Source organism: Ostrea edulis, chromosome 1, assembly GCF_947568905.1.
Source record: "Ostrea edulis chromosome 1, xbOstEdul1.1, whole genome shotgun sequence".
Lineage (NCBI taxonomy): Eukaryota > Metazoa > Mollusca > Bivalvia > Ostreida > Ostreidae > Ostrea > Ostrea edulis.
This window is the reverse complement of record NC_079164.1, coordinates 17,993,181-18,018,190: the sequence shown is the minus strand read 5'-3', so window position 1 is coordinate 18,018,190 and position 25,010 is coordinate 17,993,181. Positions and strand designations below refer to the sequence as shown.

Here is a 25,010-nt window from a genome sequence, read left to right as displayed (position 1 = left end):
GAGACAAAGTATGACATTTGAAACAGTTACTGTATTAAACATGGGCTCGTTCAGGAAATAGAATAAGGTTTGGTTTTTCTTTGAAGCTTTTTAATTTAGTCCTTTTGAATGTGTGCCTAAACATTAATTTCTGAAATATATCGTGAATATCATGCCATGCATGTGGCCATAGATTAATGAAATACATAATCTAATACCGTTGAACGGTGAATGTGAATCTGAAAAGAAATCACTTTTTCTCGATAACCTCCAAGACTGTTTGCACGATTTTAATTACCGGAATGATTCGGATTCAGTGTGTTGCTAAAAGCATGCCCTTTGCATGTACATCACTGCTTCCCACCATGTTTTAACGCTCAGGTAAGAAGAAACACAGCCATATTAAAATACACATTTTATTTAGCTAGTTGAATTAAGTCATTCGTCAATGAATTTGATTATGTCAATAAAAAAGATACATACATGAATTGAATATGATAAATTGCTTCTTTTTCACACAGCACTAAACTACAACAGCCAAAAGAATACTAGTAAGCACTTGCAACAGCAGTGTATGTAACAATATATTAATTTCATTTTTTTTTTAAAAACACCATTGATCTGTGAACGAAGAATTGTGTTAAGTATGTAAAACTCCCTTGATACCAAGCTCCCTCGGTTATCGATGACAAAAAAAAAATTACATGCTGTCAAAACAAATCTAAATCTGTGTCGTTTCCATCTATGGATTTTAATTTCTGCTGCAAGGGTGGCAATGATTCTGCCAGATTACATACTTAACACGAGCTTTCGTGCTGTACGATGTAAATTGTAATAGATAACACGACGACAACGCATTGATTAAGGATTTTAACCCGACTTAATGAGAAACCATGGAATAAACGGTTTCATATCAGTTACTGATAAATTGTTTCTTTGGCAACAAAATGGCGAATATCGTTTATCATCCATAATCCCACACCAGAATATTGCTGTTATTACTATAATTAAATATCTTATCAAGAATAATTTAGATAATGATTAGACCACAGCACCAGCGCAATCTATATGGAATAGCCACCTCAGATCTCATTAAACAAAATGAACATGAAACAAGTTATATTGAATATTCTGCCTCAATGTAGAATCTAAGGTCATGGCATACACACAATCTCGTTGTCAGTATTTAAGTATTGCAATGCCTTTCACGCCATATTGGAAAGCAACTACATCGAATATCAAAATAAAATTCACCATGAAAGTCCATGTCCACATAAAACAAAGTCGATTTACACACACATACACGTGGCGTGCTTTGTACTGTACCGAAAGTAAACGAGCTTTCATGAGGCAGGGCTGCTCCCATTCTTAATGAAAGACTTAATGCCCAAAATTGTTTAAAATACATTTTTCACCCTCCATGAACACACTCGGAATGCAGTGATCATTGCACATTAAAGCATTTGATGCTGTAAATTGCACCTTGTTTACAATTTCATAAGATGCGATCACGAACTTGCTTGAACCGGAAACGAATAAGCTCTGTTCATGGGAATTATGACGTGTACGTTTCCTGCGTCATCAATGACGGGGGCACTGGGGCTTGGTCTTTCTCTATATATAGCACCGGCTTCAGAGGGTGACAACGGCGGAACGTCATCAGGTTCACTTATTTTATCTTTCTCGTTCACTTCCGCTTCCTTTGCTTTCGCATCTTGTGGAGACAATAAGGAGTCCTGTGTTTCCATTGGTTCATCCTTTTCGACATAGCGCTTACGTTTCGATGAACAACATAGAGTTTCATGGAGATACTCTTTGAAAGTGATCTTGTCGCTTCTTTTCTTGACGATTCCATTGTCTAGCTTGACTTCTGCGTCCATAACAACCTCTGGGTAACCTGAACAAATATTTATTTTGTATATTTACAATACAACTGAATAAAATTAATGTTGTGATGTTAGGTAAAAGGTAATTTTTGAATCTATAAAATGTAAGCCAATGAAAATGAATGTTTTTTGCAATTCTATTTATACTGTATCCGGAGACTTATTTCTTCTCGCTATCTATTTTAGACAAATGTTCTCAGTATTGTTGCGAACTGGATATGCATTTACCTTCTCTGAATTTATTGCAGATTTCATACACAATGTCCTCTCTCTCTACCAGTCTAAGACACTTAAACAGATGATTGATAGCCTCTGAGTTCTCTCCCTTCCATTCTCTCCAATCCTGGAGGTACCCGTTTATGGCGTATTTGTGGTCTTTTTCTGAATAGATTAAACATGTTGTTTTTTAAGAATACCAATAAAATGCACAGGAGAAAAGATTTAGAATTAACAGAAGTGGTTTGGACTAGCAGCGTTAAGAAGTTGGTAGGAACTAGCAACGCTGAGAGGTTAAGTTTAAGAGCTGCTACCTTTGTATTTTTCCACGATGACCTCATACATGGCGGGCTGCATGTGTTCTCTGAATAATTCCTGTGGAAGCTTCCAGATCTGACGGTCTATTCTGTCCTCAATCTCACGGAAGGCCGCAGCGATAACTGAAACAAAATCGATGGTGGATAAAATTAAAATTTCTCACAGACGTACATTTTTTTTCTGGATATCATTCTTTGGTTGATTAGTGATCAAACAGATGTAGCTACCTTTTCTACTGTAAGGTTCATCTCCCTCTGACCGGGTGACAATTCTTTCTAATAAACTTTCTATCTGGTCCCTGGAGAGTGCGTCCTCCTTCGACTGCGCGCGACGACGTTTCCATAGTAAGAACATGATCAGGAAGAAGATCAAGACGAGGAGAACAATGGCACCGACTGCTGCGCCTGCGAAGATGGGGGCTGCGGTCCTCGACTGCAGAGCCTTCTGCTGGTCGGTCATTGGTCGGGGGTCCGTGCAGTTTGATATATCTGTAACAATGACAAGAAAAATGTTGATGTCCAAGAGGAGGATTCCATTAGTAAATGATACGTCATAACAAACGAAGAAAGCTTACCTTTTGTGGGCAAATCACATTCATTATTGAAGGTCCCGTTACTGCGCCGTTTTGTGCAGCGGTTTTCTTTCTCACAACTGCAAAAGAAATAAGTTGCAATATTGTAGTCTTTTATTCTTGACATTGATTTCTGGATATGACAGATCATTGCCTAGCTAACATCAAGATTTATAGCGCAACAGACTCTGAAAGAAAGAAGTGTAAACCCATCAAAAAGTGGCTTACTTTCTGAGTACTTGACATCGCTGTACTGTATCCGCCCTGTCCGAGTACATGTTACGTTTGTGACAATCTTCACATTGTCCTGCAAATAATTATGAGTTACATTAAAATTACACTCCAGGAAGGAATCAAAAGGCTTTTCATTTTTGTAGAATTAGTGATGGAGTATTAGACTTACCATAATCTGTTTGTCCCTTTCCCACGGGGCACACCGTGTTTCCGACACAGTGGGTGTGGTCAGAATTTAGGAAGTGGTATCCCGGAGAACATCGACATTTAGCGTCCCTAACCGTGCTTCCCCGGTCAGCGTACTCCATGTGGCGGCGATCACAAGTCGTCCTAAAAAGCACAAAAAATAATTCCGTTACCAGGGATATCGGCGTGGGAAGACTAACTTTATTCGTGTTAGTTGTTAATGCATCAGTATACATGACGGAGAAGACTCTGCACTGACGACCTACTTTGTTTTACATTTGTCCAGTGGTCCATTTCTGTCGGGCTGATAGGACCTGGAGTCGCACTGAACACAGCGGGCACCTTTATCCTGGGCACAGGCCTCATAATAATGACCTACAACAAAAATAGAGTTCCATAATATAGGAGTTTCTTGGTGCAATTTCAGAACTGTCGTCTCTGGTTCGAATTTTAGGATTTCTTAGTTTTAGTATAGGCGAAATCGTCAGAGATTATAGGTCTTCTATTCTTTGTAATTTAAACAATATTTTATTATGTATAATACATAAAAGGATTGGACAACAGGCGTTGCCTATATAAGCCCTCTCCATACAAATACATGGTCAAGGTCATACAGGTATAGTTATCATATAATGATAATGAAGCAATATAATATTTTAAAATACATTGATATGTTTAACAGTTTCCATTTCTATGATAATTTACAGCTTGATGTATGACTGACAAATATAATTTAGGTATCGATTTAGTCCAGTGAAAATCCACTTTCCGTACGACTGACATAATTTTACGAGATATAAACCCCTTCATATAAAACCTCTTTTCAGGCATGCTTTGAAACACAGGGGCTAAGCCCGTTTTGGGCCCGAACTCTGTGATACTCTATATTTATGGTATCACAGAGTTCGGGCCCAAAACGGGCTTAGCCCCTGTGCTTTGAAATGTTTATACGAAAACTTGCTGTGAAGGATTCTGATGGTTTAATCGTTGACCCACTTTCACAAGACTTACAGCCCTTTGCACAAAAAATTACATTTGGAATTAGCAATTGGAAAATATCAATATGAAATTCACTATGTGTTTTGCTAATAGACAACTATAGACCAAGTGTGACTTTCATCATGTCTGTGAATGGGGACCGGTAGACTAACATATACTTCCACGTTGTTCATTTCTCCTTTATTCATATATACATTGTATCCCGTTACAGATGAACTCTAACTAAAAGAAAGCAATAATACCCGGGTATATGTATACTCACAGTTCTATTTTAAGAAGTCCCTATTTCAAAATAAAAATCGACTATATTTCATTATCAAGTAGTGAAGATTATATTTTTCTTAAATCTATAAAGCAAACATAAAAATTTACAATTCAAATGTAAAGTTTTCTGTTGATAGTAAGTCCCGAGATCGACCAGTTTCATTGTTTGCTGTTGATTACCTTTGTTGTAGAATAAATTAATTTTCTTTTCTTTTTCATCGAAAAGGTTAGAATTAATGCGGATTTAAGATTCTTCCAGCAGAACTGAATTCAAACTACATCAAGGAGTCAGAGAGTAATCAAGGACATTATCTTATTTCCCCAAGCTACAACAAATCTCCCACTACCCCATTGTCCAGAACTTAACATTTTTGATCTCGGAGAACACATCTAAGCCTAAGCTTTGGCGTAATCTCTGGTATTTATACGTCACTTCCTGTCCATTGTTTAGGGACTCTCTAGGAGTTACATGTAGTCAGGAGATTCTGACAGCGTGGGTGGGCGGGGCCAGACTATCATAGTCACATGACAAGTAAAAGAGATTTTACATACTTTTATTTGTATGCAACGCTGGACTTTACCTGAAGCAGACTTATAATAGTATATTTGATGTTTCTTTGTAAACTATGGTCGGAATAAAAGCTAATCTCTTGTTATAATATCTCTTGGTTACATATTTTGATTTACGTAGACATCAAAACGCTTAAGACCGTGCAGGAAGAAAAGAGTGCGTATTCGTGATGCATACTTGACTTTCCAGCGTTATTTCAAAGGGGTCTTAACCTTTTAAAAGAATGATAGAAGTCAAACAAAATTTGTGCAACAATATGAAACATGCAGGAACCAGTTATCAGAATACAGAGCAACATGTTGCTTCATATCCGGAATCCTGAAAACCTATTCCCTAAACATATGGATCAAATAGTACGACGATCACTTTAAAATATGGCTGGTCTAGGGCTTCATTTACATATAAACTAATTCTCTCTCTGAATAATGCAATTTGTCGTGGTCAATTCTGAGCGGCCTTACTCAAGTACACTGAAGCACCAATCATGCTGATCAATTCAATATAATCTGGTTTATAGCAAATTTCTATGCAACCCATATGATGGGAATATCTACCACAGCGCCCCTTCCTGTATCAATTAAACATGTTTCAATTAATGTTCTCCTGTGTCAAGAGTGTTATATCGGAGAAACTATCAATGCTCTACGCCTCTTGAGATCGTCTGTAGGAAAAGTTTAATTGCTGTGATCATTGCATTCCGCTTCTTGGAGTCAGGAAAAATAGATATTGGAAATTAGCTCCGGTCGTTCATTACGGAATAATGAAACTGACATTGCAAGAGAAACAAACGGGGCCTTATGTATTGATTTCCACGGTTTACGTTGCCCAGTGGCAAGCCTGTCTTTTCCAGCTCTTAGAAGTCACTTCCAAGATTAAGGCTTCCGTTTGCTGCGGAGATAGATTTGTTACTTCTGCTGATTTGTGCTATTTTATCGTCGATAAAATGCATATAGTCTCAATTTTATGAGAATCGGAAAGTGGTTTCAATATATTTCTGCCTCAAATCGCGAAATATTCATATATAATGTAAATGTTCACCCATCGGGAGTTCTGTCTGAAGCTGCAGAACACTGTGGTGTTTCACAGAATGTTATGATAAATAATTAAATTAGTACATCATCGATTTTTCATATTCAAAGTGAATTCTAGGTTTGACAAAGATCCGCTAATTAGTTCTCACTGAATAATGAATGTTATATTTATTAGTGAGAATAAGAATATTTAGATATAACTTACCAGACGGACAATATGTTGTGTCTTTAGAACATTTCGACGAGGTTTTCCCGTTATTAGAACCAAACTGAAAGAAAAGAAATTTTGCTATTATTATCAAACGACTAAAATCATACCCAAAAGTATTTGAATTCGAAGCATGTTTCAAAATACACACCATCGTGGCTGTCGAAATTAGTAACAGAATTAATTTCGGCACGTAGATCGAAGCATTTGTTCAAACTTGAACCAGTTTTACCACAAAACCCTGCCCGTTTATCTCCCTAATATCGGCTTAGCATTGTTGCTCCTTTAAAATACAAAGATGCTTTTAGTTTGAATGACTAATGAGTAAGATCATTTAAACGTCTGATTATCCACTCTCTCTCTTCTTGATTAGCCGGGTCTCATTTTTTTTTTACTCTCTTTAATTTATAGACTCTCTTCTTGATTAGCTGGGTCTTTTTTTGTGCTTGCCTTTTTTCTGATCTTTAAACTTTGTAATAAAATTTATCATACCAATAGAATAAAACTTATATACATGTACATACTGGAAGCACATGTTACAGAGATGTTCATGATAAAGAAATTAAAAGGTAAAACGTCTACATACTTTTGTCCCATGATAAAAAGTCGATAATTTATAGGATGTTATATACCTAATAGCTTAATTTATTTTTTTCCCCAATTTTTTAAAATTTAAAATATGCTTTACAGGAACAGACTGGCTTGCAACTGATCATGTATGAAAATGAAGACATCAAAGAACATGACCCACAATATGCCATTTTTGGCCTACCAAATTTGGAAAAATTAAAGAACACTTTAGAATAAATCTAAGATTATATTTTTTATCCATAACATGAGCCAAGTTGTATTGCGCAATCGTTTCCTCACACCGGATGTTTAAAGCACTCAAGTAAATGCCCAAACCTACCGCAGTTTCACGTTTTCCGGGAAAATCGCATAAATTTGCCAACTTCAGTCTATAAATTCACATGGGCCGCATTACTCACGACTCAATTTTGTAAACTAAAATTAAAATGCAAAGTTAGATTAACACTTTCCATCAAAAAAATTAACTCGTAAGCAATGCGGCCATGTCGAAAAAAAAAAAAAAATAACAAAAGTGTCGTCTGGAAACGTCAGATTCCAAGGAAGTCAATACATACACCTAACACAGTTGATAAGACTCAAAAAGAAACAGCAAAGAGGTGAGTTTTTATGTTGTTATATATTTTTTAAAATAAAAAATCAATATCTAAACGAGTAAATATGAGAGTCATGGCCTATGGTAAAAAGGTACGGGGGGGGGGGGGGGGGGGTTAACCTATCGTGTATGTTTGATTCCGAAGTCCGTTCCGATGGCTTTAAAAGTACCGATTTCCCTACCTTTTGTTACTTTAAAAATTATATTGTTCGAAACAGAATGAATGTTCGAATCAAACGTACAGTACAAACTTATTCGGCCATACGGAATACCCTAGTTAGAATAATCTGTGTCTCGGGACAGGCCCTCACCACAATCGGTGCCGTAGGACATTATCATTTTAACGATAGAACATTCTCTCTAGGAATACCCCAGTAAACATTTCAATTACACAGGCCCAGCATGTACACATGTATTACGCATGGAGATGTGCGATATATATTCAGACAGTATGATCTATCGTATGAATTTGTCCATTGGTTCTCATAATTTTTACAAATTATGTAGATCTACGTTTAATTAATATAGGCTACAGTTCAAAGTTTCTTATAAAATATTAAGTCTGTCAATCATAACTGTAAATTTGTAGCAACGTGTTACATTTACAAATGTCCGAATATTACGGCAATGTCAAACACGGCTGTAAGCTCTTCTATTTTACATTTGTACTTGTCGTTTGAACGCTCAATATTTATACATCGAACGGAGATAAAAATTTTCGTTTTGTTTTCAATTTTAACTATTTAAGTTCGTAAATTCATAAGTCCCTTGTATATACGTGGAAAGACACCTACAAAAACACACAGAAAGTTTGTTTTTAATGAAGTAGGTCAATTTAAATACATATCAAAATATATCTTGTTAAATAATATTTGACATAACTTGTGTTGAAATGTAGAGTATTCTCTTAATTATATTTACTTTTTTTCGATTGAAGGGTAATAACTCTAAATGGAAAACATAGTTTACTAGTGGAGGATCCTAGTTTTTTTCTTTCGTTTTGTTTTATATATACACACGAAAATCAAACGCTTTAATTGATTTTAGAATTTTTATTTTGTGCTATAGACAAAATTGATATTGAAAAGATATGTTTTAAATGTTAGGAAAAAAAAAACAATCTATAAAGGTGAAACGGCAAACCCCCATCCCCCCGAAAATGTATTACAATACTACTGATAATTTTTCTATTATTTATATTATTTCATGTATGGAGATGTGCATGGTTTTTGCACCAGTTTTCTTTTTGGATTAGGAAAATGGTTTACTTTTTCCTTAAAAAAGGACTTTGGAAGGGTCCATTAAACAGACCCAGGTTGGGAGATTTCAGGCTCTCATGGACTTAATTTCCGTGGAAACGAGGGGGTTATTTATATTCGGTCTTTCCTACCCCGGGATAGGAAAGACCAAATATAGATAACTTCCTCGTTTCCACAGAAATTTACATGGACTACATAATAGAAATAAATTAACCATGTAATATACATTGTTGTAAACCCCATACCCCCTCTATATGTCACACTGACATTAATCAACAAAACATTTGAAGATACACATTTTCAGTTTATTAGTGGAAAAAAAATAATTCCAAGTTTTTGAATACAATTTATCAATTGATTCACCAAGCATTAATTAACAAGTTAATTGATTTATAATGAGATTTTAGGAAAAATAACCTAGGCTAATGGGTTTTAACATGAAGATAAGATTTTCATCCAACCCAAATTGTATATTTTAATTACATGTATATGACATAAATATTTCAGATATGCCAAGGAGTGGTCCCTAATTCTTTCTCTGTTTCAACTGTCCATGGAGAGTAAAACCAAAACACAGATCCAGGATTTCAAAGAAATATAGGTCAGTGATCACCACTCTGATAGGGAGGGCACCATCTGATCATGATTTTCTGTGCAATATATGCCAGAGTGTGTGTGTTGCTCCCATATTAAACAGAAGAATATCAAGTCGGTTAGGCAACAGATTCAAGACAGTCCAGCACCACCAGCAGCAGCAGCAGTTCTTCCAATTAGTCCCCCTTCTGTATCACTCCCATCCCCATGTACATCAAGAGGGCACACTTCATGCTGTATCTGCGAGTGACCAGGTCCAAAGTTAGTTGTAGTCCCAGTAGGAGTAAGGCATGAAATCTTATTTCAAAAGAGGCCATCATTCCTGCCGGGGCTCGCTTCTGTACAAATCACCTACAACAAGACATAGAAGAACTTGAACCTATTGCTGACAACACCATGTTCAACAAAACAGGAGTGACATAATTAATCAAAACAAGTTTTTGAGAGCTGAAGTTTTGAGAAAAGAGAAAATAAGGTTGGATTTTGACGACAGTGAAAGTCTAACAGTGAGCATCAGAATCTCCTGGGAACCCCTAAAGCTGCTTTTGAGGACTTGCTGACATATGTAAACCTGTAGAATATGGAAACTTGTGCTAGATAAAAGCTTTATAACCTTTCTACCAGTGTTGTATTTGTTGACAATAAAAAGGGTATTTGATTTTAGCAGAATAATTACTTATTATGAACTACTAGTATTATCATTATGATACTTAACTGGCAAATAACAAACAACAAACATGATTTGTAAATGTTACTTCCTGTATAGATGTACATGATACTTCTATTTTGGGAACATTATGAAAATAGGCCAATTTAGATTATTTCTCATTCTGTGGCATTTACAAGCATGTATACATTACATGTAAATGCAATATAATCCAAACAATTTAAAACTACAGTGCCTTAGGATATATCCTATTTCAAATATGTATCTAGATGTAATTCTATTCAAATCTATATTAATGCCTGGAAGATTTTTAGATCACAGCTCATGAATTACGTTCTGTCAGTCAATAATGTATTGCACAAACATTTAAAAAAATTGTAGGTTAAAAGACCTCAGTATCTTTACATGATTAATACGTATAGGAATATACAATTATTGATCAAGATAAATACAGTAAAATTTATACAGTATCATTTATCAAATCGTATTTTCAGAGTCAATAATATACTGACTCTGATCCCCTATATCGGTGTTGTGTTGTTATTATTCACGCTATGAAATCTACATGTACATGTAACAAAAAGATCATTTGATACTTACTATTAGGTGTCTACAGTAATTTTCCTTTAATCAGGTTTCACAGCAAATGCTCGTTGAACGTGTAATTCCGAGTAAATTCGAATTGAACATGTTTTGACGAGACGCGGTGTCAACTTATTTCGTTACCATTGCTTTCGATACTCGGTCGTTTTAATACTAAAAAAAAAATAATAATAATAATAGAGAAAACAAAAAAAAAACCCTCAAAACTATGGAATATGATATGAAACAGAATTGTTCCAATGATTCACTTCTTTCACCATGTAAATAAACTACATACTATATTTATTCTTCTTATTTCAGTATTTTAAAATTCAAGTAAAAATAATTTAAAAGTAAAGTTGAACAATCACGGCTTTGAACATCATTTCCAAAATATTTCTTATTTCTATTTCCCAAATTTGGTCAAAAATGCTTATTATGATCATTGAATAAGCCATTCTAGCTATTTGAGTGCATATAACTTGATATATTTAGAGATTTATAGGTTCATGTACATTGTACATGGTCATTGGAGGTTTATTGTTGTGACGTGTATCCCGAAATGTTAATTTTTTAACATTAAATACCACAATATTCAACGTCATATTAACAAAAAAGTATAGAATATATGAAAAAAAGAAAAACATTTCTAGAAAGCCTATATCCCGAAGATTATTATATACAGAAATTATCAATATCCTAGACTAGGCCATTTTTCATGGTTCGTGGGCCATGTTCTTTAAGGTTTGCAGATCGTTTGTTGAGTTAATAGAGATTTAATCTGTTTAAATATTACCCTATACTTATATTTTTGTAGAAAGAAAAAGTGGAGGTAAAATCGTGAAAAAGTCGAAACTGTTCAATAACAACCTGCCCTAATTCCCGTTGACAGGGAAAACATTTAATCAGAGTATTGGTTTAAGGGGAAAATTTGTATGTTTAATTGGAATATGGGTGTGTGATTTCATCTTCCTTGACCAATATTGATTCACAATTAGTACCTGGGATATTTAATTTTCAAATAAGCTACAGAACTTACAATCGGCAAATTGTCGCTTATGTTAACATAAGAACCCCAAGTACAACCTTTCAAACAGAGGCCCGTAATAGGACTTGTGTCAAGAACTTGAATGATACAAAAGACCATATTTACATTTCTACAAGTAATTCAATCTTCTTTCATAACACTTTATACAGGTAGGCACCAAAATTGTGTGATTATGAAGTGGGTAATTTACTGCGGAAACTCTATATATATACACACAATGTGCATTCAAATAAAGAATGCCAAAATCTGTGTAATTCACAGAAGTGTTAAAATATACCTTACTTTAAACCGACGTTAGAATTTACAATAGGTTGAGAGAGACAAAGGTAGGAAGAAAGAAAGAGAGGAAAGAGAGGGAGAGAGAGAGAAACACGAGAATCTCATTTCAGATAGTTGTAATCAATTTTGACAGTTAGAAAGCCCTTCTTCCATGCTCGTGCTTTCTAAGCACACTTCAGCAGCGCTTGCGAAGTGGATGTCAAGATACTTGAACGAAACAATCTCAGTATTGTCAAGGAGGTAATTCCAAAAACACAACGAATTAAAATTGTTTTTCTCAATCTGCAACAGTCATTTATATTCACAAACACGGATTTTTACAGGAAACTCAAAACAATGAATAGAATTAATTATTGATGGCAAACCCGTGAAAGAAATCGTGATCCACCGGAAACGCAAATTAAAACTTATAGGGAGAGGAGTGTAGTGTCGTGGGGTACTTACGACAGTGACCGGTGTATGGCAGATCACTTGTCCACAGTTACTGATAGACATGTTTAATCCTCTCTAACACATCACACAATGATACGAATGTCAAACCCATCAAATTATCCAAAAGAAAAGCTATTGTTTCCTGATATGAATAAAACTTTCCAAATGTCAGTCCTGTGACATACTCTGTTATGTATCAATACAATAAACAGAATTCGGATGATTGTACAAGGTACGTTTGCGCATGTCAGTAGGTAATAATATTTCAATAGTTAGCTATAAGTTCGGTTTAAAAAGGATCACAAAAACACTATTCTCAAGGCTCTTTACAAGTTCTCTTTAAATCGCAACAATTTCCACTAATATGATTGTATACTTTTCAATCGGCAAATTATCTCCGTCAGTTGTTCCGGCATTCATCCGCAGTGCGCGCCGGGATCTATTCCTGGACTTCCAAAGAAATCAGTCTTGAGTCACACAAGTCTTGGTGGTGTTTTTTTTTTCTCCCGAAAGCGTTCGATACAATATCTCATCCAGGCTCGGCCTCCTGGATCGATGTGGACTGGCCGGTCTTAATTAATGCCCAAAAACCAGATCCCAGACGTAGATCGTACAGATGTATAAACGGCTTAAATTAATCTTTTCGTCTATCTGTCATTTCGAATTTATCTAGTTCCTAGAAGTTTTGCAGAAAATCGATATAATTAACGCCTCTCGTCACCTTGGTAATAATTATCGAGAAGACAAATAAAAAAAACATTTCTCCTGTTTTCCAAGACTTTGAAATTCGAAACCTCCTAAATTAATGCCGCAATTAGCAGGCAGCGACGTTTCTTATCCAACTATCGGCGCAAAGTGGCTTAAAATAAAGATTTCCAATATACGAAAAATGTGAATATAAAATTTTCCTGAAACATCTGCGACCAGTCTCACATAAATGCAATAACGAAGAAGGTGAATTATTCGATACAGGAGGATTCATAGCATATTTTGACGCAACAAAAAAGTGTTTGTATAGCCTTTTCTGATCAAACTATCGTGTGAAATACCAATTTCATCAAAATACTCCCCAAAGCGTTGGACACTTACTCAATAAACTTATTCTTCCAGGATCAAGGAGAGCAATATAAAATTCCCAAACAACCACTTTTTCCAACATCGGAAACTTTTACCAAATTAATTTGCAATTTTCAGGGAAACAGAACACTGGTTTAGAAAGAATATTGACTAATATCGTTGCAGGGAACGAGCACTAGTTACCACAGATGATGCCGATAGCGCGGACCGCGAGATAATTGTCTTTGAAAAATCACCAATATTGACTTCAAGTGTGTTATTGTTCCTCTCGAGAGAAGAATGAAAAAACATCCTTCAAAGGTCTTCGAGACCGAAAACAGAAAATTCAATAGAGGAGAATTAGCCGATACAGAAACCACCTGATTCCGCCACTTCAGTCCGCGGAATAATCAAATTCTCCTAAACTGTATACTCAGCTGGGAATATGGTAATGATGAGAACATTTTCCTTTATATATAAATAGAATACCTACCGAATCCGAGATATCACCCGTGTCACATATTATATTAGAACAACGGGATCCCAACATAGTGAAAATTCATGCATCCACTCTAACACCCTGTATAAATTGGACACGCACTCCGGTTAGTGAAACAAGCACTTGAGACCCCGCTGCAACCGGAGAACTAGGAGATAACTATCGAAAATGGCGGAGGAGAAAACTGATGCCACCTTTTCAAAATCGCCAGAACTTGGGAAGTTTTTATTATATATTTTAAGTAGACACCATGTCACAATGATTCGGTTAAACGTATGTAATCTTCAGCTGTCACACAGAGAATGCGCTAAACTCCTCCCTCTGCTGAGAAGTTTGAAGTATCACTTTAACGGCATGTACACTCTTCCCTGGTACTCCCTCGTAATTTCTGAGGTGAATATTTCAACTGATTAGAGAACAATGACGAATGGCGCGGGTTGATAAAGTTAAATTTTCCTAAATAAAAAGGCAAGTCATATTTTTAGTCATTTGTAAACATGACAACCAAAAAGTAAACACGGCCTGGGATTTAACTTCACCTTTCCGAGGATACAGTTATGTGCGAGTAATGTAGTTGTCCTTTTGATGTTACTTTTAAATATGAAAAGGTCTATTTGTTTTCTTCTAATATATAGTCGATGTAGCACATTTAAATTCAATCATTTGTTTACCACAGTCTTTCGTTTTATAGCTTCGCAAAATTCTCAGCGCACAATATTCCAGAAAGAATGAGGTTTTGTCTGACGCATGTATCAATCGGAGATCCCTAATAACTAACAAACACTAAACAGAGGAATTTTTTTTACACTTATATCCAGCCTCTTTGAGAAAATCAAAATAACAAATTCAGACGTTTTCTCGTTATTTCAGAGAAAAAATTTCCATGGCAACGTTATTTAAAAGATAAGAGGCACTGGAGCCCAATTACAACTGGAGTTCGAATACACGGGGAAACGGGCAATGAACACAATTTTTAATCCAAGTAAGATATTCAGCACATCTGTTACAACAATGTTGTTTTACAGGCTCTCATCATAAGAATAAAAGACATACGAATCCATCGATTAACAATTTTACAATTGCGGGGAAATATAGTTAATGTATACAAATATATCGGTGGGGACAGGTAGTCAATGCACCTGTGTTTTACATTTCGATGGCGACAGCTATATAGTCAATATACCTGAGTTTTACAACAAGTGTATTTAAGATCCGGAATTACAGAACAGAAAAAAAAGAGTGAAGTTTTTAGACTTCGATTTCATTTTTTTATTTTTTTTTAAAATTTACTTTTTAAATCTTTATTATTCATTTCCTGCTTTGTCAATATTCTGTGTAAAATGTTTACTCTCTAATTTGTATAGGTGTACTAATAATGCACTGTACTTAGTCCAGGACAATTTCGAAATTATTGACATTTATTTTTACTGTCTCATTATGGCTTTATATAAATAACCCAGACAGCAGATGTCAAAATATTTTATATCGGCGCGACATAAATGGCTATTTCTATATAGACCTATATGTGCATATCATGTATGCATAACCTGAACATATATCTCTTGTCAACATCAGAAAATATTTATTTTTTTCTCATTACATGACCCATTATCACGTGACATACCTGACTACCTGATTACAATGCATCAGAATATTTTCCAATGGGTGAAAACATACTCTGGTCTCAGATTTTGTCACGTGTATTACCAATCTATATTCCTTAACATTTATTCCTGACTCTCTTGATCACGGCATAATTACAGATCACCTGGAAAACACATCTGTGCAACATCGATTGCTGATGGTGCTGAGTGTATGAGAAGATAACTCTTGTATTCAAACGAAGGATATTAGAGTGATCTCCCGTAGTAAGCCGCGCTTAGAACTTTTTGGTCATATCAGCCCATCAGAAGATTATTGTTTATTCTATTTAATGGACATTGGAGATGGTATCGTTGTGTGCATTTCGTTTGTTTTTCCGTCGAGTTCTTACGGTTTCTAAACTAAAACAAAGAAAATAAATTTGTGTCTTATCTGGTTTTGTTTTTACACATGCTTTTAAAACAAGCGTGATCCACGATACGAGGGAGATAACTCTGTCGATCTTCTTAACATTTACAGATGGGTGGTCTGCTAATATTTTATATATAATATTTTATATACAATGATCACTTCAGAAAACACAAATGAAAATCCAAGAGACGATTAACTTGAAATTCTACAGGAACGATTGGTCGTGATTCTACACGATGACCGGGTTATTTTACACCTGTATTACACACATATACATGCATGATGGTTACCCTTCATCAACTTACAGAAAGAACCAGTTACGTGAAATCTTTAACATTAAACATGTCTGAGATAGTTTACCTTCATCTTCTTACAAAAGTCAAATCTTTCGATGTTTTTCCTTGTGTTACAGAGACTGATCATTCTGTGTCGTCGTTCAATTAATAAATTCCCTCCAATTTTAAAACGCACCTATATCACTAACATAAGACCAGTCCTGTCTGGGCCTTTCACTGTGGGTACACGAGTAAGGTACATTGATCCCCGTGATACATCATGACAAATACCAACAATGAGACAATTTTTAAACGAGGAATTAGATGTCGACTTTTTGGTATTGTTGACACCAGTGAGAGGCGAGTATTCGCTACCCTTCATAAATTCGTTATTGGAGTCACACAATACAAGAGAGGGGTTCCGAATCGTTGAGGAGGGTGCAGACGTTAGATATACAGCGTGTAAGGATACAGTTATACACGAAGGACATGAAGATTTTAAAAAGCTTTTTGTGGTTCTTATTACGAGTAGCATAGAACACAATTCAAAGTCGACAGCTGGTGCATGTTTCATTTTTTTGTTTCACTTTCTCAAGCACATTTAATAGTCTTTTGAATTCAGTATCAATGGCTTATACAGCCCTACTAAGGAGAGACTTCCTAAGGAATTCAAACAACTCAAACTTTTGTAAATATCCGCCATCAAGATCAATTGTGGTGATCGATAAACTAACAGTTTAAAAATGGTCACAAATGTTACTGAACTCTAAAGACTCCTAATGCAATAGAGAAGTTAAATACCTTCATGGTCTTAATTACATCCATAATTTGATCTGTAAAAGGTGAGTGACGTATAAAGAACGCTGGACTGGGGTAGAAATGAGAAAGTATGGGGGGGGGGGGACCAAATCACAAGTTGAAAGAGAGGGGCTTGATCAACACGAGATTTAAGGAGCGAGGCAGACAGGAGATCGTCCAACGTGAATGGGGACTGGGGATCAGAATATGACTCATCCTTTATATATACTATCATAGATATGTCAATGCTGATCCCCTGAAAGAAAGATCTAAAAAGATTTCTTCATCTAATTTCCACAATAATCTGTTACGCATCTCAATTTTCATTATTTTTAATCATTTTTTTTTCAATAAATTCATTGAATTGCAGCTAGCCCTTGCAGGGCCCCATAAGTTGAGAATTTTGGGCTTGGATGAACATCAATAATTGAACTTGTGTCGTTATGGAAACGTTTCATTATACCCGGTTACACGAGCTTTTAAAGCTCTCTTACTCCTCACAAAGGCAAATCACCTCGCATGGTAACAGAGTTTTAAAAGAAAGGTGGATTTTGCCGAACTTTATGACCAACACAAATACTTTATCAAGGCGAATGATTTCCTGTGTGTACAGGTGTAGCCTTGGATATTCAAAATAAAATGTTTTGAATTCAGATAAACTTCTCTACCCCCACACGTCTGACTAATGTCTGTCGCCAAGGATTTAAAGAAAAAACCTCTATCCTTCTGGTGGTTTGTGACCCATTGTAATAAATAGTCCTACCTGTTCTAACGTTAATCTATTTTAAGTGTATGTGTGTGTGAAAATGAATATGATACAATTAGTAATATTGATGATTTCCTTTTTTATACATAGAATGCATCTTCAAAATACCTCTTACCCAACTTCAATTTCCTGAAGCGCCTTTTCAATATAACGATTTGAAAACAAAAGTTTGATTTACAAGATTATTCTAAAATCACTTTCATATTTTCTCGTCGCCAATATGAGTGCATACACCTTCTATCAACTATTTGTCACTTCAAGTATATTTTTCTCCACATTCTTATTCAGAAATTTAAGATTTGAATAAAGATGAATTCCCGTGCTAATCACAAGTATATACGAAAAGATCAAAATCACTCCAACTGGTTCAGCAAATTGAAAACGTGGTATGATCTATAAATTGTAAAAAAGCAGCACATGCGGTGGTATTTATCTCCGTTTTTATGTGAACCTCATTTCTTACTTGGTTGATTTTACAGATCTCAGAGAAACTTGTATATTTAGATAAACAGACATAGTATCTATAGTGACTAAGCACACCAGACACCCGAGGCTATATACGTGTATTTTGAGACACATTTTGAGTCTGATGGAATGTCAACTTATCTTTACAAGTCCGAGAGTAGTTATTACACACTTCCGGACAGCTGAACCGGTGTACCTATTGTTCGGTTTACCTGTTGAAAATAATACCTTATATGCAATTATATAAGTTTTCTCCCTTGTCAAAAATATTTGAAAATCGATTTTTTCCCCCTTCTGTTTGTCGAGAACTATAGAAGAAGCGATAGACTACAAATCATACAAAACAACGTGTCAGACTAGATCCCCAGAATCAGTAAATTGCTAAGAAAATGCTTTCATTGTTTAGTTATAATTGCTACAACACTGCTCGTTGGAATTTTATTATGATAGAATGACGACAAGTCGTGGTGTAAATGCATTTAGTGTCAGAGTTGTCAGAAATGTATAAATAAATATAGATGCAACATGTTCAGATGCATGCGTTAAAATATACTAGTATGTAAAAATCCTGAATATTTCGAACCAATGCAGGGTTACATGTATTCTAGTGAGAGAGGAAAGGGCAATCAGAAAACAATAAAACGCCAGGGGTGACGGTGTATCTAAGTAATATATCGGAAAACAGAAGACCGATAAGAGATCGACAGAACCCTTTATGCTGAAACTCATTGATTTAAGCTGAAAGATGAGCATATCGTTCCCAAAATATGACACTATGCGATAAATAAATCCTCATTTACATCATACTTAAGACTGAAATGTGCATTTTAAAAAAAATCATAAAACTTTTTAGATTATGGCATGTTTTGTTTCTTACTTTAAAACATTTTCTTTTTGCAAATGCTTAATGTAAATGATATCAGTCTACTTCCTTCTCTTAATACTCCCTTATTAAGTTGGTTTCTATGACAATCTTTTTCTTGCAACTACATTCTTGTTTTTCCGCGTTAGACTTTTTTTTTTGATAGTGGAACCGTGCAAAGATGAACCTTTCCTTCAATAATCCCTCGCGGACAACGAGTAGCGCGAAATCGATCATAATTCCATCAGGCCCGTCTATCTAACCAAAAAAGACACGATGTAGCCTCCAAATCATTTTTTCAATCGACTTTTACTTTGGCGTAACGTTATCTAAATTACAAGTAATGAGGCAGGCATTGTGGTACGGAGCCTTAAATATCATCGAGGAGGACACCGAAATGTAAAGTGAACAATTATTTATGGTTGTGCACGACTACAGATTATAGACGAAACATGAAGGAAAGACAAAGAATAAGTTCTGTATCAAAACCCCCATTAATCTTTATTACTATACAGTAGTAAGCACTGAATCGCGAAACAATGGATATTGGAAAAAAAGAATTAATAATCTATTAATATTTGTTTGCAGATAGAAACGGCAAATTTCTCAAATCATATACCACAATGTAATTAATTACTTTTCATCCGAAATCAATAAATTTAATTTCTTTTTCCTCTTGACTCTGTAGACCATAGACTGAGAACCAATAAAACAAGTAAAATACAACTGAAAGAAACCGCTGAATTTATAAAGAAAATTGAATCTGTAACTTTGGCTATGTTTTGAATAGAATACTAGAAAAGCTGAGAAGAGCACAAATGATTATAATCTAAGGACATTTCCTTTGCAAATAACTCTCAATACATTTGTCAATTAGTTTCCAGTTATTCAATACTCATGTTTGCAGTACGACAATTTAATAGAATTATCCCAACTCTAATTATGTTTAGAACACTTTATATACATATGTTTTACCTCTGATATTTATTTTTGATTTAGAAGCACCATATCAAGTTACATTTTACTATTAGATTAAAAAGAGGAAGTTTTAATATATACCTCAATCTTTCCAGTGAGACCCATAGCTGTCAAAAGCCAACGTATTTAGAGACGCTAATAAAAATCCTCTGTCAGTGACTGGGTTTAAAGTCCTAGGAAGATGAAGCCAGCAACACAATATTGTATTCCACAAGGAGAACGTTATATTATTCCCAACAAGGTTGAGGTCATAGTTCAAGTGACCGAAAATCGGAACAAGGATGTCGTAATATTTGAAACATCAACAAGAGGACTTGTGAATCATGGAGGTGTCATCTCACGCTCTGTAGTCACTATTTCGAATAATTATTGCCTTCGCACTTGACAAGAATCCGCATATCTCTTACATGGAAACAATGTTGAAAAAGTATGCAAATGTAACACTATTAAATATTAAACTCCCCAGGAGAAAACAATCTGACACTGCTAACTCGGTATCCTTGTAATTACATTAACATCTTCTATCTAGTTATTAACGGGTTCTGAGCGTTTGCCAGTCTTAAACATATTCCCCGCAGTTCGCGTTTTTACCACGTGCGTAACGGAAAATATATATATACACCATTCATCGTAAGCAAACAAACGCTCGTTTATGTCACAATCAAACACACATCACGTCAATTGCTTTTACACATATAATTCCCGAAGGTTGACTAGATGACCTAAACATTATAATCTGAAAATGAATCTGTCCTTTGAAATTGAAACAAGGAAAAATTATTGTATTTCATGGATCGAATAAGAAAAGCCGCATTTACACCCAAATTTTTACGTTCCAATTCAATTCACATACTCCAAAGCGTCTATTCACAAACGGACAAGAAACCTTGCGTCTTACAGCTAATCTTTCAACCAAACGTCAACAGAGTCCTTATTGTATTTTGCTACTAAAACCAGTAAAACAATAGCCCGCGGTGATACCGTGTACTGGAAAAGACTTGCTACCTTCTCCGACTCTACATCTCCCTATCATAGGAGCCTGCGTTCGCTGGCATATTGATTTTTATCGCGGCTAACACTTCCTACCTTCAATCAATTGAAGGTGAAACGTTTTAAAAATGTATCGCATAATAGATATATCAAATGACAAAAGACGTGTAAAGACCGAAATTTTATAAATTTTGTTTCCATGGCGACAAAAATTCTCAAAATTCTTGAAAACACAGTTCAGTCGTTTAGACGATCTGATTAAAAGAAAATGTTTGACAAAAGTCAATCATACTTCATTTGAAAAAAAAAAGAAGAGTATTCAACCTATTTTTGTTATGTTGTGCACGTTAAGTTAAATGAAGTCAACAGGTTGTAATGAAACAGGCTAGTTTTCAGTTCGGTGTCTGTATCAAACCAGACAAAATTCACTAAATTTCTCGAGAGCGTACGTGTTTAAGCATTGCTTCTTTTAATGGGTGGACAGGGGAAAACAGCACGAGGATGATACGATGCGACTTGTTCTGAATGTTATCTGCTACCAAAATTTTCCATGTTTTCCGGAGAATATTTTATCACTCTTTTGAGACCATTTCACTTTTGTGAAGAAATGCAGCATTTAGAAGATAAAAATGTAAAGTTTCATACGGCATGATAGGCGTATGCCGAATCACATCTGAATGTAAACACACTTTGTCGATAGGAACAGATAAGACTTTGAAGAAAAAGAATCTTTTGCACCTTGGGCTTCAAAAGACATTTTTGATGATTTTGATGAACATGCTTGATAGCTACCTTGGCATCAGAATGAGTTCATTATAATAACTTTAGTGAGTTTTGCTTTTTTGTGGCTCATTACGCATGCAGATCGGTATATACATTTGGTTCTCGCCATCAAAAGTTCCTGTAGACATTTGCCGCTTCTCTTGCACGTCTTCCTATCCGTTTGTGGATCATTTATGTCTTTCAAGAACATCTGATAAAAAGTCTTGGTAAAATAATGACTCTGTATATTGATAATTGTCTGACTCACGGTAAAAAGGATTGTTGTTAGATAGTTTTGTTTGTAAACCATTATAAACAATCAATGGTGAGAATTACCGAAGAAATGTTAACAAACAAATTTCAGTTTGCTACAAAAATTCAATATCATGCATCAAACAGTATTTCAAAGAACGGTAAACAAAGCACAATTAATTCCTACATGCACATTTGACATCAATATGCTTTCAGATTGTGGTGATGTATCTTTTTTACTACTGTAAGTGTATAAGCTGAGGGAATTCGGTAAGTTTTTATCAAACCACATACATGCAATTTAAGAAAGGAAAGGACGTAATGTTTGTGCGAGTTTACTTTGAGAAAATACTAATTCATATGAAATGTTACGGTCTACTAAATCTGTAATTGCTCTTGTTTGTTCGTCGCAAGACAAAGGACCAAGCAAAGATTGCGTTTTACCGTGCACTCCATTTCAAAGCCAAAACCAATCTATTAAATCGGACTAGTATTTAGAAACTGAAACCTCTTGTGTAGAACATGCAGACATAACTACGAAAACGACAAACATAGTGCTGATTTTGTTCTGAAGCACAAGGAATGAACGTCATCACATGTAAACGGGCACAGGTTGAACAGCGCTTGCAGTTGCAAGTCAAATATTTCTTTGAGACATGCAACGAAGTACAAAAGGTCGATATTTCTCAAAGAAGACATCGGAGATAAGATTAAGTTACAAGTCATAGTCAAATCTGATTGGGCTCTTGGGATGCCATCGATAACATCCTAAGAAGGTCTAAGTCCTAAATTTAATTAGTGCTGGATGGCTGTACCATCAAGACAAAAGCAAGATGGATCGTCTTCTTGGGTTTAATCGGATATCGATCCGTATCTAGTCCGAATTTTGGGATAGACACGTTAATTTCCGGATTTACATTGGAAGCCAATAGATTCTAAAGAAAGATGTATAAAAAGCCGGAAAACTATCACTTGTTAATTGGATGTTGGAGTAGAAAGTTGATAGATTTAAGGTGTAATCCCATATTTCAAGCTGTGAGTGACGAGAAAGGAAAACTAAGAAGACCACGTAATTAATTATCGAACAGATCTCAAAATATTTCCCTTCTTCCTTATAATGAATTTATCTGCTCCCAAATTAGCCGCCATGGAAATACAAACTAATTTACATAATGACAGAGATTAATTACATTCATCTTATTCATTTGTTCAAAATATATTGTATCATAATGACAAAAATCGATCAGTGCAGTTTCAATAGTATGCCATTATTAGATTCCTTCATAACGCATAAAATCGAAAGGACAATTACTCTACGAGACAGCACAGAAAATGTCCCTAAGTGACAATTGTTTCTGTATCCATGACAACAAAGCTTAGAGGTGTTCTCAAACCGTTTAAGGATAATCTTGCATCCAATCTTCGCATCAACCTTCAGCGCCTGTGACATGAGGATATTGATAGTTTTACACGTGTTGTCATATCCTATGCTTGCCGAAATAAAATAATATAGCTTTAGGTAATCGTTTTTGTTTTATTTTCCCATTATTCTAATTTTAACGACTTCAATGGTCACGGATAGTTGATTTACGGCATGCCGTAAAACATCTAATCTTGTAATATAATGAAATTGTTTTCATTCCTTGATTTATTTGAAACTAGGAAGAAAGCTACTAGAATACTCAATTATAAATGTGCAGGTGTTTTAGGTGATAATTAAAAACTTAGAAGCACTTTCGTTGTTCTAAATTAACTTTAGAATCTCTGTTTGACATTCACGTGTTCAATTAAAATTTGGCATGATACCGTTGTGAGCTTGATGAAGTTTGCTCCCACGGGCCTTAAACAAATAACTGATAAACAGAAACAGCAGGTAGCTCTTCTGCTGTTACAAACATAAATACATCTAAAAACCCTTCGTGGGATCTGGGAGTGTGTATATTTTGACTCAATTTAGCAATATTGTGATTTTTATGATGTGATATTAGGTTGTAAAATTTGACATCCACACAGTACAAACGTTGAAAGTTTTCAGTAAGGGTCAGGTCGTCGTGATCATTATTTAACATGGCAACATGACATGCGTTACTACGCTACCAACGTGTTGAAAAGTGCATATATATTTATATGTATTCCATGTCCTCGGGTCAGACCGTGACAAGGTTCCTCTATAATGAAGAAGACTGATAAACAAAATAATGGAACTTGTGACATTTATAAACTGTCTAAAATACAGATCCCAGGGTGCTCGTTATCTAAATCCAACATGTTTTGGCATAATCTTTCGTGCACTCTTTGCAGACGACATGCATGACGTAGTCTTCCTGGTAGAATTATTTTAGTTCGGCAGGAATTCTTGTCGTTTGTCATTTTCAAGCTCTCTCTCTGTGTTTCTGATTGGAATACTACATGGTATATAGGTCTTGTTTGTACATCACACCGTATGCACTACTGGATAGGCTCTGACACTGTGCTGTAGCACACCACTGTTCAATGTAACATCCCAAAATGCTTGTATCGCCGAATTAATCTTCGTTATCATTGATTCATACGATAACTCTTACTTTGATCCCAAGAGCTACCTATGTAGGAGAATCAAAACACATTCATACACACTCCCACAAAACGCGGTATCTGTTTACACGTGTACGCATTACTTACACTAACAGATATACATGTAAGTTGTAGGGATTTCAGTGATCATGGGTACTGGTTGCATGTCAATAAATCAAATATATTCTGATATGAGGAAATTCGAAATTGGTGGTTAAATGCGGTATCAAATTT

At 35.2% G+C, this 25,010-nt stretch overlaps 1 protein-coding gene across 10 annotated transcripts in view; it reads right to left on the bottom strand.

Annotated features, from left to right (window-relative positions):
* Positions 1 to 379: 379 nt before the first annotated feature.
* LOC125662722 (uncharacterized) overlaps positions 380 to 25,010 on the bottom strand; it is an 83,719-nt gene continuing 59,088 nt past the window's right edge. For 5 of the 10 annotated variants that reach the window (XM_056152937.1, XM_048895073.2, XM_048895107.2 and 2 more), the window contains 9 exons: positions 6,461 to 6,524; positions 3,657 to 3,765; positions 3,374 to 3,534; positions 3,199 to 3,277; positions 2,974 to 3,050; positions 2,627 to 2,887; positions 2,396 to 2,521; positions 2,094 to 2,246; positions 380 to 1,876 (listed from right to left, as the gene is read on the bottom strand). In XM_056152937.1, the coding sequence (XP_056008912.1) occupies positions 1,488 to 1,876; positions 2,094 to 2,246; positions 2,396 to 2,521; positions 2,627 to 2,887; positions 2,974 to 3,050; positions 3,199 to 3,277; positions 3,374 to 3,534; positions 3,657 to 3,765; positions 6,461 to 6,524 (1,419 nt within the window). In that variant the 3' untranslated portion in view covers positions 380 to 1,487. Of the gene's footprint in view, positions 1,877 to 2,093; positions 2,247 to 2,395; positions 2,522 to 2,626; positions 2,888 to 2,973; positions 3,051 to 3,198; positions 3,278 to 3,373; positions 3,535 to 3,656; positions 3,766 to 6,460; positions 6,525 to 6,614; positions 7,114 to 12,519; positions 21,582 to 25,010 lie in introns of those variants that run through there. The other 5 variants (XM_048895068.2, XM_048895060.2, XM_048895052.2 and 2 more) reach the window with 5 other exon arrangements.